The sequence below is a fragment of the Acanthisitta chloris genome, unplaced genomic scaffold, assembly GCF_000695815.1.
Source record: "Acanthisitta chloris isolate BGI_N310 unplaced genomic scaffold, ASM69581v1 scaffold17826, whole genome shotgun sequence".
NCBI classification, from domain to species: Eukaryota; Metazoa; Chordata; class Aves; order Passeriformes; family Acanthisittidae; genus Acanthisitta; species Acanthisitta chloris.
Window position 1 is genome coordinate 73,629 of NW_008679984.1, and position 12,406 is coordinate 86,034.

At 48.6% G+C, this 12,406-nt stretch overlaps 3 protein-coding genes across 3 annotated transcripts in view; all 3 read right to left on the reverse strand.

Annotated features, from left to right (window-relative positions):
- DNLZ (DNL-type zinc finger) overlaps positions 1-320 on the reverse strand; it is a 2,760-nt gene extending 2,440 nt beyond the window's left edge. The window contains exon 1 of the mRNA XM_009077554.1: positions 204-320. Coding sequence (XP_009075802.1) covers positions 204-320 — 117 coding nt within the window. The remainder of the gene's footprint in view (positions 1-203) is intronic.
- An 830-nt stretch (positions 321-1,150) lies between these two features.
- CARD9 (caspase recruitment domain family, member 9) lies at positions 1,151-7,676 on the reverse strand. Its single transcript, XM_009077553.1, has 12 exons — positions 7,493-7,676; positions 7,151-7,288; positions 6,510-6,835; positions 5,871-6,050; positions 5,555-5,707; positions 5,163-5,288; positions 4,889-5,080; positions 4,295-4,336; positions 3,688-3,736; positions 2,299-2,369; positions 1,487-1,569; positions 1,151-1,247 (listed from the first exon to the last, which is right to left on the reverse strand). The coding sequence occupies exons 1-12, from the start codon at positions 7,674-7,676 to the stop codon at positions 1,151-1,153; spliced, it is 1,641 nt and encodes a 546-aa protein (XP_009075801.1).
- A 3,467-nt stretch (positions 7,677-11,143) lies between these two features.
- The window catches only part of SNAPC4 (small nuclear RNA activating complex, polypeptide 4, 190kDa), a 12,379-nt gene continuing 11,116 nt past the window's right edge, over positions 11,144-12,406 (reverse strand). Inside the window, exons 19-20 of the mRNA XM_009077555.1 lie at positions 12,160-12,406; positions 11,144-11,266 (exon numbers count right to left, since the gene is read on the reverse strand). The exon at positions 12,160-12,406 is cut by the window's right edge and continues 1,843 nt beyond it. Of these exons, the coding sequence (XP_009075803.1) occupies positions 11,144-11,266; positions 12,160-12,406 (370 nt within the window). The remainder of the gene's footprint in view (positions 11,267-12,159) is intronic.

Here is a 12,406-nt window from a genome sequence, read left to right on the forward strand (position 1 = left end):
CGAGGGCAGTGGCAACACGGCAAACCTGTCGGTGCATCAGACCCAGGGCAGTGGTGATGGGGCAAGGCGAGTGGTACCGCAGCCCTGGGGCAGTGGTGATGCTGCAAAGCTGTCGGTGCAGCAGCCCCAGAGCAGTGGCGATGGGGCAAACCTTTCGCTGCATCAGCCCCGGGGCAGTGGCGATGGGACAAACCTCTCGGTACAGCAGTCCCGGGTCGGTCGCGGCCCGCACGGAGCTCCCGCCCCGCCTGTCCCCGCGTGGCGCAGCCGCACACGGCGGAGGAGGAGGAAGAGGAGGAGGAAGAGGCGGCGCTGGCCATGTTGGGTGTGGGCAGGCACAGACCGCAGCTGTTTGCTGCTGTTTATTACTGCCTAGCAGAGCTCAGCGCCAAGTCGTGTCGTGTCACGCACATTAACCTTCCGTGGCTGTAAAATCTGAGTAGTCCCTTGAGAGTGAAATTCAAAAGATGCTCGCAGTTCGGCTCCTGCTCTCAGCACTCTGCAGTGCCCACATTGTCCCTTCTCAGCAGCCCTGGGTGGTGTTGCTGCTGGTGTTGGTGTTGTCACTGCCACTGTTGTCCCTCTCTCAGGAGCCCTCAGTGTCCATGCTATCCCTCTCAAGAGTTCTCTGTGTTGGTGTTGTCCCTGTCTCAGGAGCCCTCACAGTGCAGGTGTTGTCCCTCTCTTAGGAGCTCTCTGTGTTGGTGTTGTCCCTCAGGAGCTCTCTGTGCTGGTGTTGTCCCTCTCTCAGGAGCCCTCAGTGTCAGTGTTGTCACTGCCCGTGGTGTTCTCCCAGTCAGCCTCATGTTGTCGCTCCTTTGGTGCTCTCCTCACTGCTCTTTTCCTGCAAACAAGACTAGACATATCATTTTCAGAAGCTCTTTCCTGCAAACAAGCAGCATTTCCATGCTGTGGAGAGTTCAGGGGGATGTTTAGTATGTCTCAGTCCATTTTGGTTTTGGTTTTATGGCTTCCAAAATGAAGCTTGGGGACAGGGAATGCAGGAGTTCTCTGTGTTAGTGTTGTCCCTCAGGAGATCTCTGTACTGGTGTCCCTCTCTCAGGAGCTCTGTGTTGGTGTTGTCCCTCAGGAGCTTTCACAGTGCAGGTGTTGTCCCTCAGGAGCTCTCTGTGCTGGTGTTGTCCCTCTCTCAGGAGCCCTCAGTGTCAGTGTTGTCACTGCCCGTGGTGTTCTCCCAGTCAGCCTCATGTTGTCGCTCCTTTGGTGCTCTCCTCACTGCTCTTTTCCTGCAAACAAGACTAGACATATCATTTTCAGAAGCTCTTTCCTGCAAACAAGCAGCATTTCCATGCTGTGGAGAGTTCAGGGGGATGTTTAGTATGTCTCAGTCCATTTTGGTTTTGGTTTTATGGCTTCCAAAATGAAGCTTGGGGACAGGGAATGGAGAGGAAAGGGGGAATATAACCAGCCCAGCAGCTGAGACACAGGGTTGGGGTAGGTTAGCCCTGCTCACTGCAGCCCAGACCTTCGGTAACGCTCGAAACAGTCCTTCATCCTCCTCCTCTCCTTGTCTGCAGCCTCCTCGGGGGCTAAGCCACACTCCTTGAACTGCAAGAAAAACATCCAAACAAATGTCAACTGGATTCCCTCAAAGATCTGATCAGAGTTAGCCCCAGGTAGCTTCCTGCATCTGCTTGGGCCTGCAGAATTAAGCACTGCGTGTTCATGTCTGGGCTGTCCCTTGCTGTGTGTGCAGGATGGGTATGCCTAGAGTTTTACCATCTCTATTCCCTCACATTGATAAATTTGGGATTCTGTTTCCTGTACCAATAGTAATCCTGGAGACAGTTAAACTAAAAAATATCCACACAGAGATCATAGAATCATCAGGGTTGGAAGAGATCTCTAAGATCATTGAGTCCAACCATTAACCTGTCACTGCTGGAACCCCTGAACCATCTCCTCCAGTGCCAGATCCAAACACCTCTTAACACCTCCAGGGATGGTGACTCCACCACCTCCCTGGGCAATATTCCACTGCCTGACCAACCTAACAGGGAAAACATTTTTCCTAACATGTAATCTGAATCTTCTCTGTCTCAGCTTGTGGCCATTCCCTCTAGTCCTCAAGATGAAGGACAGAAAGTAATTAGGAGAAGTTTCTCTGCACAGATGGAGAAATAACCACCGTAAGTGTTCTGCTATTCAGAGCTCACCCTTCCTGGAGAGTGAATTGCACACACAGTGCTCAGGTTTTGAAAAGCTGCTCAATCCATCATCAGTGAAAACATTAAAGATCCCAAACCCCAGTTAGTGAGCCCACAAAGAGTCTCTTACACGTGGTGACTGTGGGGGCAGAGTGCTCTCTGGAGTGCTGAGTTCCTGCTTTTGTCCTTCAGGGAAATCCTCTGAGAGATGGAAAAAAATCACAGTGTTACTCAGAGTTGCCACTGCGAAGTCACTTCTCCCTCCACCAGTTCACCAGACAGAAGAGCTGTGATGCAACACCTGCCTAGCAGAACTGAAAACAACCCCAAGTGCTCAGGGTCCTGTGATCAATGCACAAGGCATTTCTCCTCTCACTCCAGCCCTGGGTCTTGCTTAGGCTGATGGAGCTCCTCATCCCACTCAGCAACAGGCAGAGCTTTCAGTTTCTGCTTATGCAGGCGCAAAACAAACCTTTGCCAAGCAGCACCTCTGCTCAGCATCATTAAAAAAAGAATCAGGTCACAAGAAATCCATCTGAACCATAATTTGTCCCTGTTCTCCAGGTTGTACACATCAAGGCACTTCACATCAGACCATATTTGGGTGAAACTCCTGATGTTGTGATGCTTTTTTTTTTTTTAACCAAGCAAGGTAGAATAATAAAAGTCTTTATGGCCTAGTGTTGTTTAGCTTTTGGGAAAACTCTCCCATCCCAATGAATGAAAAAATCATTTAGATCTTCCGGGAGAACAAATCAGAAAATTTCTTCTACTGTGTCAGTTTCCTTCCTTTCTCAACCTGTTTTGAAAGACAATTTCAAGGGCTGAGGGGCCTATGAATTCCTTTCCACACTGCTGAATCATTTCCACTGGGGATGCCACAGAAACAGAAGCAGTGACAGCACTCACTACATGGTTCTGCTTTTGTGAGAGCAGCCTGCAGCATAAAAGGGAAGAGGGGAGGGAAAATCCCTGGAGAAAGACACATGGTCCAGCTGAAGTGGCAGGATGTTTGTTCTGTTCTAAGCCACAAATGCCAGAGGGACAGGGGGAAAGGTACCCAGGAAGTATTTCTCAAAGGCACCAGGTGATTTTTGCTGGACAAATGCAGGAGATAGATTACCTCAAAGAAAAGACTCGAGGTCCTGGGATGGTCTAATGACACTTTTCCCAGGTCATTCAGCCATATCTAAGACCCTTTTAGAGACCATGTGGTAAAAAGAGCCTGGGGAACTGCTTCTCTCTGAAAAGCTTTAAAAACATTCCCTGTTCCCAGCACCTGGGGACAAGTTCTCCTTTGTATAGGTGACAGGGATGGTGTGTGGCAGAATGTCTTAATTTACAGGGAATCATCTCAAGGAGGTCTTAGAGTGCCTAGCACACCCCACTGAAAGGCATCTTTAACAGAGTCCCCAGTCAGACCAGCTAAAAATAAACCCCAGGAATGTCTTCCTTTCCCTTTGAAACACTGGACCATCCTCTCTAGAACTCCACTCTGGTTTCCCAAGAACAGCCTTACTTTTAGTCAGCTGTGTATCTTCATCCAGGTGACTGTGAGGAAGAGTAAGCTGTGGGACAGAAACAGAGCAAGAACATGAGAACTGTCAGTCTGTAGGAACAGATAAAGGAATACAATGAACTGGACATGTCAGAACTGACCTTTCCCTGGTGCACATTGCTGTCAGCAAACAGCAGAGTGAGCCAGAACTTACAGATTTACTCATGGATTTATCCTCCATGAAGAGATTCAGCTCCTTTGGCCTCCAATGTGACAATCACTCCCACTCTGATGTTTTGAACTAAGTGACACTCTTTACTACAGATGACCCCAGGGTAAGACTTATTTTTGCTTGTTCCCCCACAGGAGAGGCAATTAGAAGCCATTCAAAATAATTCAAGTCCATTGATTTGCTTAGACTCAGTGGATCTTGCTGACTAATGCCAGAAGTCTGTCCTACACTTAGAAACCTCAGGACATAGGGAGATTCCATCACTGTTTTGCTGCTTCTGTAGTTTTTGATGTCACTGAAATGAGCCGTGGATCAGAAACTGCTGATACTTGGGGAACTGAGAAATATGAAACCATCCCAGAATAAAGTAAAAAGTAAACAAGGCACCCCATTCACTTCCTGGGAATCTCTGGAGGATGCATCATCCAGGTCAGAGGTCTGAAACAAAACCAGAATGAATTAATCACTTCTTATAAGCAAGGAAGTGGCAGCAAGAAGACATACAGGAGACTGAGAGCTCCAGAAAACAGAGAAGTGTGGACTTCCTGCCTCCTACACTCCTGTCTGGCCCCTTGGAGAAAGCACACGTATTAATTAAACCCCCCTGTATTGCTAATTTAGTTCCAAAAAATTTAGCACCTTTACACCCTGTTCCCCATTTCACCCAAATGGCTCACACAGAGTTTCTAAACAGAGTTCCAAACAGACTTAATGGTTGAGGTTCCCTTTATCACCTTTGGAAATGCTCCAAACACACACAGAGGTGGCCTCCAGCTTATCCATGCCTTAGCCAGGGTGAGGCAACCATCATGTCTTTAATTCTCTCATAGAGAATGGCAATGGTTTTAATTCATTCTCATGGTTATCCAAGCAGGAGGTCACTGCCTGCTGCACTGGAGCTGGTCAGGGCCAAGGTGTCGGCACAGCCACACTCTGTGCCCATGCTCAGCCTCCCAAACCACCACAGGGGTGACATCCCCACAGCCATACCAGTGTGGGCAGCTCCAGCTGCAACCTTTTCAGCTTGGCTTCAGTGGCCAGTAACTGGGTCTCCTTCTGGAAGAGCTGCAGCTGCATTTCATCACACCTCTCCCCCAGCTCCCGGATCTGCTTGCGGTAAGCATCCCTCTCCACCAGGCTCTTGGAGTACTGCATGTGGAACTGCTCCCGGGTCAGCAGAGCCTGGAGAAAGGGACAACACGTGGCACATCACACAGCAGTGTGTGCCCACCCCAAGCAGCATTCCACGAGGAGTGCTTCCCACCTGGTCTCTTTCTGACACCACTTCCTCCATCTGCTGCAGCACAGCCTCAATCCGCTTCCTGTACATCTGGGAGTCCTTCCTCAGGGATGTGCACTGGAGCTCAAGCATCTCTTTTTCCTCTGCATACTGTGGAGACAAGGCCAAAAGCACTTGCTCGTGGGCAGAACCTGAGCTGGACTCTCACCCCTCCTGCTCTGGCCAAGACCTTAACAGTCTGAGTTGTTCCCTAACACTGACACTAAAATATTAACCTGCCTTTTCCCAACAAACACAGACACTGAAGGATTTCTGCTGAGCAGCTGCTCTGCTCCACAGGCAGGACAGGGCACTTCAGGTGCCTCACCTGCCTGTCTGACCCACAGACCCTCAGCAGGAGTTTGCACATCACATACTTTGTCCTGGAGCACCTCAGCTCGCCGCAGCTCCTTGCGCAGGCTGTAAATGGTGTTCACCAGCTCTCGACGTTCCTCCAGCAGCTGGCTGGAGTCATTCTCCACAGTCTCCTTGGAGAGGCTCTTCTCCAAATTCTGTTCCCTGGCAACCTGCTGGACAAAGGAAAAAGTAAGGTAACAGCCACCATCTAACTCCATGTCAACTCTTCCCCCCACAGTGCTCTGTTTGACTTGGGAGAACAAGACCCACGGAATCCTCACTGCAATCCCACTGCTAATCACTTCTCCCCAGTCCATCTTCACCCACCCCACCAACCTGGAGAGTGTTCTCCAGCTCCTGGTTCTTGGCCAAGAGCAACTCCTTCTCCTGCTGGATCTCCCACACCACCTCGTGGCTCGGGCGCTGCTCTATGGCATGTTTCAGCTTCATGGTGTGCTTACGCTCTAGCTTGCAGTCATCCTCAGCCTTCATCAGGCTGTGCTTCAAGTGATCAATCTACAAGAAGGTTCAGAGCTCATCAGGAGTGGGGAGAAAATTCTGACCTGCAAAAGCAGTTCCCTGGACAAACATGGGGCAAGTTTCTTCCCAGCTCTGTTTTCCTCAGGGGATTTGGTGCTCTGGGAACCAGAGTCCTGCCTGTGTGCTAACACATACAATGTGCTGTTGCTGTGCTGTTTTGAGAGCAGCTTTGAAGGAAGGGAGGACTGTTAAGTCCTCACAGCACAACTTGTGGGCCTACAGGGCTGAGCTAGGGACCACCAAGTCATGCCATTTGCTAGAGAAGGTGCTCAGTACTTCATGCTGGACTGATCCAGCCCATCCTGGGCAAAGATGAGGCTGGTGCACAGCCTTCCAGGGATCAGGAAAGAAGGAAGAAGCTGGAGAGATGTGTGACTGACCTCTAGGATCAGGGATCAGGTAAGAAGGAAGAAGCTGGAGAAATGTGTGACTGACCTCTAGGATCAGGTCCCGGTTCTTCATGAGGGCCGTGCTCTTCTCCTCGCTCTGCTTGGCATAGCTCATTGCCAGGTTGTAGTTCTCATCCTTGCACTTCCTCAGCTCCTTGCTCAGGCTATCCCTCTCCTCCTTCATCTTCTGTGCACGCTCCTGGTGCTTCTTTAGCAGGCTGTCCCTCACCCACATCTCCCTGATGGTGTCCTCCTTGGCGTGCAGCCACACCGTGAGCTCCTGTGCCTTGCGCCGCTCCTCCTGCACCACACTCTGCAGCTTCATGATCTCGTTCATCAGGAGCTGGCTCAGCCCAGACTCCCCTGCACTGTCTGTTTGGGGGGGCAGGTGTCAGCCACTGCTGGCCTGGCTGCTCCCAGACACAGCATAGGTTCCCCACACTCCTCACTGCAGCTTGGGATCAGCCCATGCCACACACCAGCCCCGAAGAGGTGTGATCAGGTCATCCCTGCTGTTTCCACCCTGCTCTGTGCCTTCCTCACTGACAGAACAGGCAGAAGGAAGAATTGATCCTTCTGCTTCCTCCTCCACCCTCCCCATCCCAGCCTGAGACACCAGGCTGGTTCTTCCCTTCCAAACCTTTTCTTCCCAGAACCCTTTCTGTTTGTGAGAACAGAACACATCACCTATAATCATGGAGAAAACCCTGCTGGGCTCCTTGCCCGTTATCTTCTTGTACAGCTGTGGATAATAAAGCTCAAGACTCTCCATAAATGCCTCAAAGCCTTTGTGTCCTGTTCGCTGGAGGATGTCCAGAAGAACACCTGAAACCACAGGATATTCTATTCAGTCACTTATGTCTTTACCTATTTCCAACATAACAAAAAATAGCTCCACTTGGTCCACATAGAAAAGATCAAATCCCCCAGGACAATCCTAACCCAACTGTAAGTAAACAGAAATATTTCAACTGTTCCAATCTGCTCCAAGAGCTGACAGAGCACAGGAGCATCCCTGGCTGCACCCACCTGCCTTCCTCTTACGCATGACCAGGCTGGGGTCGTTGAGGATCTGCTCCTCATCATCAGGGCTGATCACCCTGCACTGCCTCAGGTAGGGAGTTATACGGGAAGGGTCTATCACAGAGATCAGCTTCACTCGGAAGTTCTCCAGGTTATTCCAACAGATCTCATCGTTATCTTCTTCCAACATGTTGGTGCTGAGAAGTATCAGGGAGTACTGGTGTCCTGTCTGAAAAAAACCCCACCAGAAAACAGTCAGACTCTGAGCCCTCTCTCAACAGCCTTTGCTGTGTTCACCTGTAACCAGACAAAGATTTTTCTGCATGCTGTACCTTATCCATACACAGCTCTCAGTGACTTCCACTGTATACCCAGAGGTAAAAATCAGCACCAGCAAACCCTGACATCAACCTCAGAGATTCCTCCTGTGCAGCTTCAGCTATTTATACTTACAAACAGCAGCAGGTTACCAGAAATGCCTTTGCTGGTTGCTGAACCTCCATCCTTACATCAGAGCTGTAAAATAAATGTTTTCCCTGTTCATACAAACCATTCTGCATTACATGGACCAACCTGAGCCTATGCAGTCACAAAAGTCTCCTTGTTTCCCCTCCTGTGTCCTGGCTCTGAGAAAACTTGCCTTGGGTGCAGCCTCCCTTTATATTCTGTCTAGGGCAAAGCTCATTCCAGGAAGAAAACTGGTTTGAGAAGAGAGAAAAGGGGAAACTACTCAGCTATACTCCGAGATGGGAAAAGGGAGGGGAGGAAAACAAGAGACAAAAGGGGAACCAGAATGGGTGATGAGGGAGGAGAAAAATGGTAGTGGCATTGTGAGTCAGCAGCAACACACACAGAGTGATTTTAGGTTGATTCTGGCTTTGTTTTCCAATCTGTGCCACTGAAGTAGCTGCAGAGGTGCAGAGATTTTCCTTGTGTGGTGGTCAAAAAGTCACAGGCACAGGTCTGTGCAGCTGATTTCAGGGGACAAAATAAGCCACAGTTAGAAGAAAGAGGATGTTCCAGGGCCTTCTAGTTGTTAACTTGTATAACCAGGAGAGCAGGTGGCAGCAAGGACTCACTGAGCTGAAAAGAATGATTTCTATAATGATGCCTCTAATTTTGGATGTCCTCAAGTACAACGATGACAACTCAGTATTTTGAGGGAAAGATAGTCCTGGCAGAGCAAAGAACATAACCCACGATTTCCAAATCACAGGCTGTGGCTCTGGCAGCAATACAAAGAAAGTGCAGTGCAGCAGCAGCACTGGGAGGATGCTGAGCATCAGCATGAGACCTGTGCCTGCCTCCCCACCTTCCCCCAGTCCTGGAGCTGCAACAAGAACTCAGTCTTAGAAAAGCCTCAAGAACACACAGGCTCCGATGCCATGGCAGCATGACACATATTCCCATTAGCTTCCCACTCCACTCTTTGTTCTGCTTGCTAAGTTTGTGGAGAGCTTTTCCATGTTATCATTAGGAGTGGGGCAGAGATGCTCAGGGATTCTTTCAGCCTGTGCTTCTTGTTAGGCATGAAATTAGCTTTACATTAAGAAAAGCTACAGTACCTGTGTTTGCTGTGCCTTTGCTGAGGATAATCAGTGTCTGCTAATTGACCAACCTGGTTTGTGTTGTACAGTGACAGTTTAATCCTGAAAAAGGACGAAGATTCTTATACAGGTTTTCCACAGATTGCAAGGGAATCTCCCGAGCAGCATTTGCAAAGGAGAACCCTCACTGAGAGCACAGATCACCTTTGCTTCCAGTGCCTCCCTGTAAGAGCCTGTGGATAGCACCCAAAACTGCTGGGAGCAGCACCCTAAAGTGCTGTGAGCAGCACCCAGAGCTGTTCAGCAGCTTCTGCCCCAGCTGAATGTCTTGGGAAAATGTAACCTCTGCTTATGGAAACCAGAGGACACTGCAAAAGTATCCACAATCATCCCTGTTACTCCATAATGTCTTGACACCCATTTACAGCAGCATTGGCACCCACTGTCCCCCTGAGCTGAAACAACACAACTCACCTCTACCCTCAGGGGGAGCTTAGTGCAGGGGAATGAAGCTTCACAGCACTTTGCCACTAGATTTTATCAGCTTTGCCTCAGCTAGCCTTGTACCTCTCTGTGACACAGAAAATTGTTGTTTATAAATGAAGAAACAAGTTTTTCTTAAGTGACTTGCTGATGTCTGTACAGGGCAGACTGTGGAAGCATCAAGAAAGAATCCAAACCTACTTCAATCCTGCATTTTTAGCCACATGAATATTCATTTCCCACATTCTCCCTGGGTTTCATGCAGCTTGCAAACTTCATTTTCCTCATTAGCAATCACACTCATACACACATTATTAAAAGCACTATTTACCAGGAACAAAAAACACACAGAATACAGCACTATTTTTTTTTAAGTGAGAAAAATAAAACATCTGTATTTCAACAAATACTCCAGACTCATTTTGATACAAAATTAATCTGCTGCTTATCCAGCAGGATTCAGTTAGCAAGCAAAGCCACTGGCACAACACTAAAAACACCCAATTAACAACAGATTCTGAACATGGATAAATGTTAAGATAAATAGGGGCTAACACAAAAAGGAAATAAATAACCAGCATTGCTAGATTCTCCAAATCTGCAGCAATCTGCTCCCCTGGTTTCTATGGCAGGTGAGAGTTTGAGAGAGCAGAATTGGTCCATGCCTGAAGGATTTCTCTCCAGCCATTTTCCTACATTGTTTGCACCATGCCTATGGGTTGTGTTGGGAACACCAGTCCAAGCCATTTTCCTCTTCCCCAGGTCTGTCTGGTTGGTGTGGTGAAGTGATGAAAGTGAACAGTGCAAAGAGTATCTCCTCCTGCCACGTGGGAAGGCAGAGCTTATTCAGTGACCCCTGGAACAAAGCACAGACAGCTCCTGTCACTCACAGTATTTTTAGAGACAAGTTGCCCTTTTGCAGTTTCCAACATGAATTTTAAAGAAAAACCCTAAAAGCCTCAACAGATACTAAGACATCACACTTGAATCCTACAGAAACCTGTTATACCCGTAGAGAAATGAAGTCATATAGGGCGGAAAAAAACCCAAACACCACAAAGTGGTTCAAAGAGTTTATCATAGCATGTTAAGGGGTTGGAATGGAGCTCAGAGATCATCCAGCTCCAACTCCCTGCCCTGGGCAGGGACATCTCCCACCAGAGCAGATTGTTCAAGGCTTTAGCCAACCTGGCTCTGAACACTGCCAGGGTTGGGGCAGTCACAGCCTCCCTGGGCAACCTGTGCCAGTGTCTCACCACCCTCACAGGGAAACAGATGAAGTGTTAAAGACAAATTCCAGTGAGGCAGCCACTGGCAGCCAAGCTCTACCAGCTCAGGACAATACTAGCAGAGAGTGTATGGACTAAAAGGTTCCTAAATGGTAGAACTTCATGACTTTTGTATGTCATTTTATCCCACAGACGTCAGTGAAAGACAAGTGTCAGCCTTAGGCTATGATTAATGGTGACTGTAGAACTCTGTGTCCTCAGAGGACAAGAGCAGAGACAATTTCAGTCTTTCCTGGGGTCATGATTCATTGTCTGCCTGAACCACAGAAAAATGTGGTTCAGTTCTCATCTCAGGCAAGAAATACAGATCAGTGAGTAGCTACTAACACATTTCCTTCTCACATCCTCCTCCTTTTCTTCCTGCAGCGAGCACTCCTCCTGACTTGAGGAGCACTGGCATCAGCCCCATCAGTGCAGGACTCCAAGGCAGACTGTGCAGAGTTCTCTCCAGCCCTCAGGCCCTGCAACAGAAGCAGATGATCAGCATTGTGAGGCTTAGCAGAATTCCAAACAACCCTTCAGACATCTTTTTATTTTAGAACAATCTGCCATTTGCCCTCAAAATGGAACATGGGACAGTATTCTACCACCAGTGACAGAACAAACAAAATCACATAGTTTTCAAAGCAAAACCTTCAGTCAACACTGAAATTTCCTCCTGTTTCTGCTACCCAAGAGTAGTTCCTGCTGTTGGTTGTGTCTGGGCACAACTGCCCATGACAGAGGCTCTGGGCACAAGCATTTGGTAGAGGTTGGGTGCCTGGTACAAGTGACACTTTAGCTCCCACTGCTGGAACCAGACAGAGCCCCAAACAACATAGGTCAGCACCAGCTCCTGATTTCTCATGAAACACACACCTACCACAAACTTTTCTTGGAAAACCACCAGGAAAACCTCCTGGCTATAGCCTTAAACAAAGGAATGGGAAGGAGCCTGGAAGATGCCACGGGAAAGGGGTGGGCAGTAAGGTGAGCAGTTCAGGCAGGGATGAACTGCTGGTGACTTTTGGAGCATTGAGCTTGGCCTAGACCCCAAACCCAGAGCCAAACAGAAATACCTGCTGGGAAAGCTCTGAATTTTAGGCAGCTTTGCCACCTTTCTAGACAAACAGTCATTTACTGTGTTTATTCACCTTCATTAGTGTTTTGTTCATTTAATTTGGAGCCACTGGGAGTTAAAATCCAAGTCTGAGCTGCATAATTTCCTGGCACGTTCTGTAGGAAACAGTGCTGCAAACTAAATTTGGAGCAAATTTCTGCTACACTTAAGAACAGTGAGGGTTACCCCTGGATTCCAGGGCAATATTTATCTGGGAGGAACTCTGCTTTTAGCCCCTTGGCACCTCTGTCTTACCTGATTTAGTGCACCAGCATCCTTGTCTCCAGGCTCACCACCAGCTCTCCAATCCAACTGTACTCCTGGTAATTCATCCTCACAACTCTCTTCCTCAGACACTTCCTTCTCACTCTGCCACTCCTCTTCATCACTCTCCTCCTCATATTGCTTCCTGCTGGCTGACAGAGTTGTTGTCACTTTTGGAGGAGGCAGAGTTGCCAGGACAGCTGGGAGTGTGAAGGCTGCCAGGAATCTGGCTTTCAGC

Bases quoted from the DNA above. Each gene is read 5' to 3' on its own strand.
- CARD9 (XM_009077553.1), bottom strand. From the start codon at position 7,676: ATGTTGGAAGAAGATAACGATGAGATCTGTTGGAATAACCTGGAGAAC. The intron at 6,051-6,509 runs GTCAGTCACACA...ACCTTCTTGTAG, and splicing joins ACCGGGACCTGATCCTAGAG to ATTGATCACTTGAAGCACAG. The intron at 5,081-5,162 runs GTGGGAAGCACT...CCCTTTCTCCAG, and splicing joins TGGTGTCAGAAAGAGACCAG to GCTCTGCTGACCCGGGAGCA.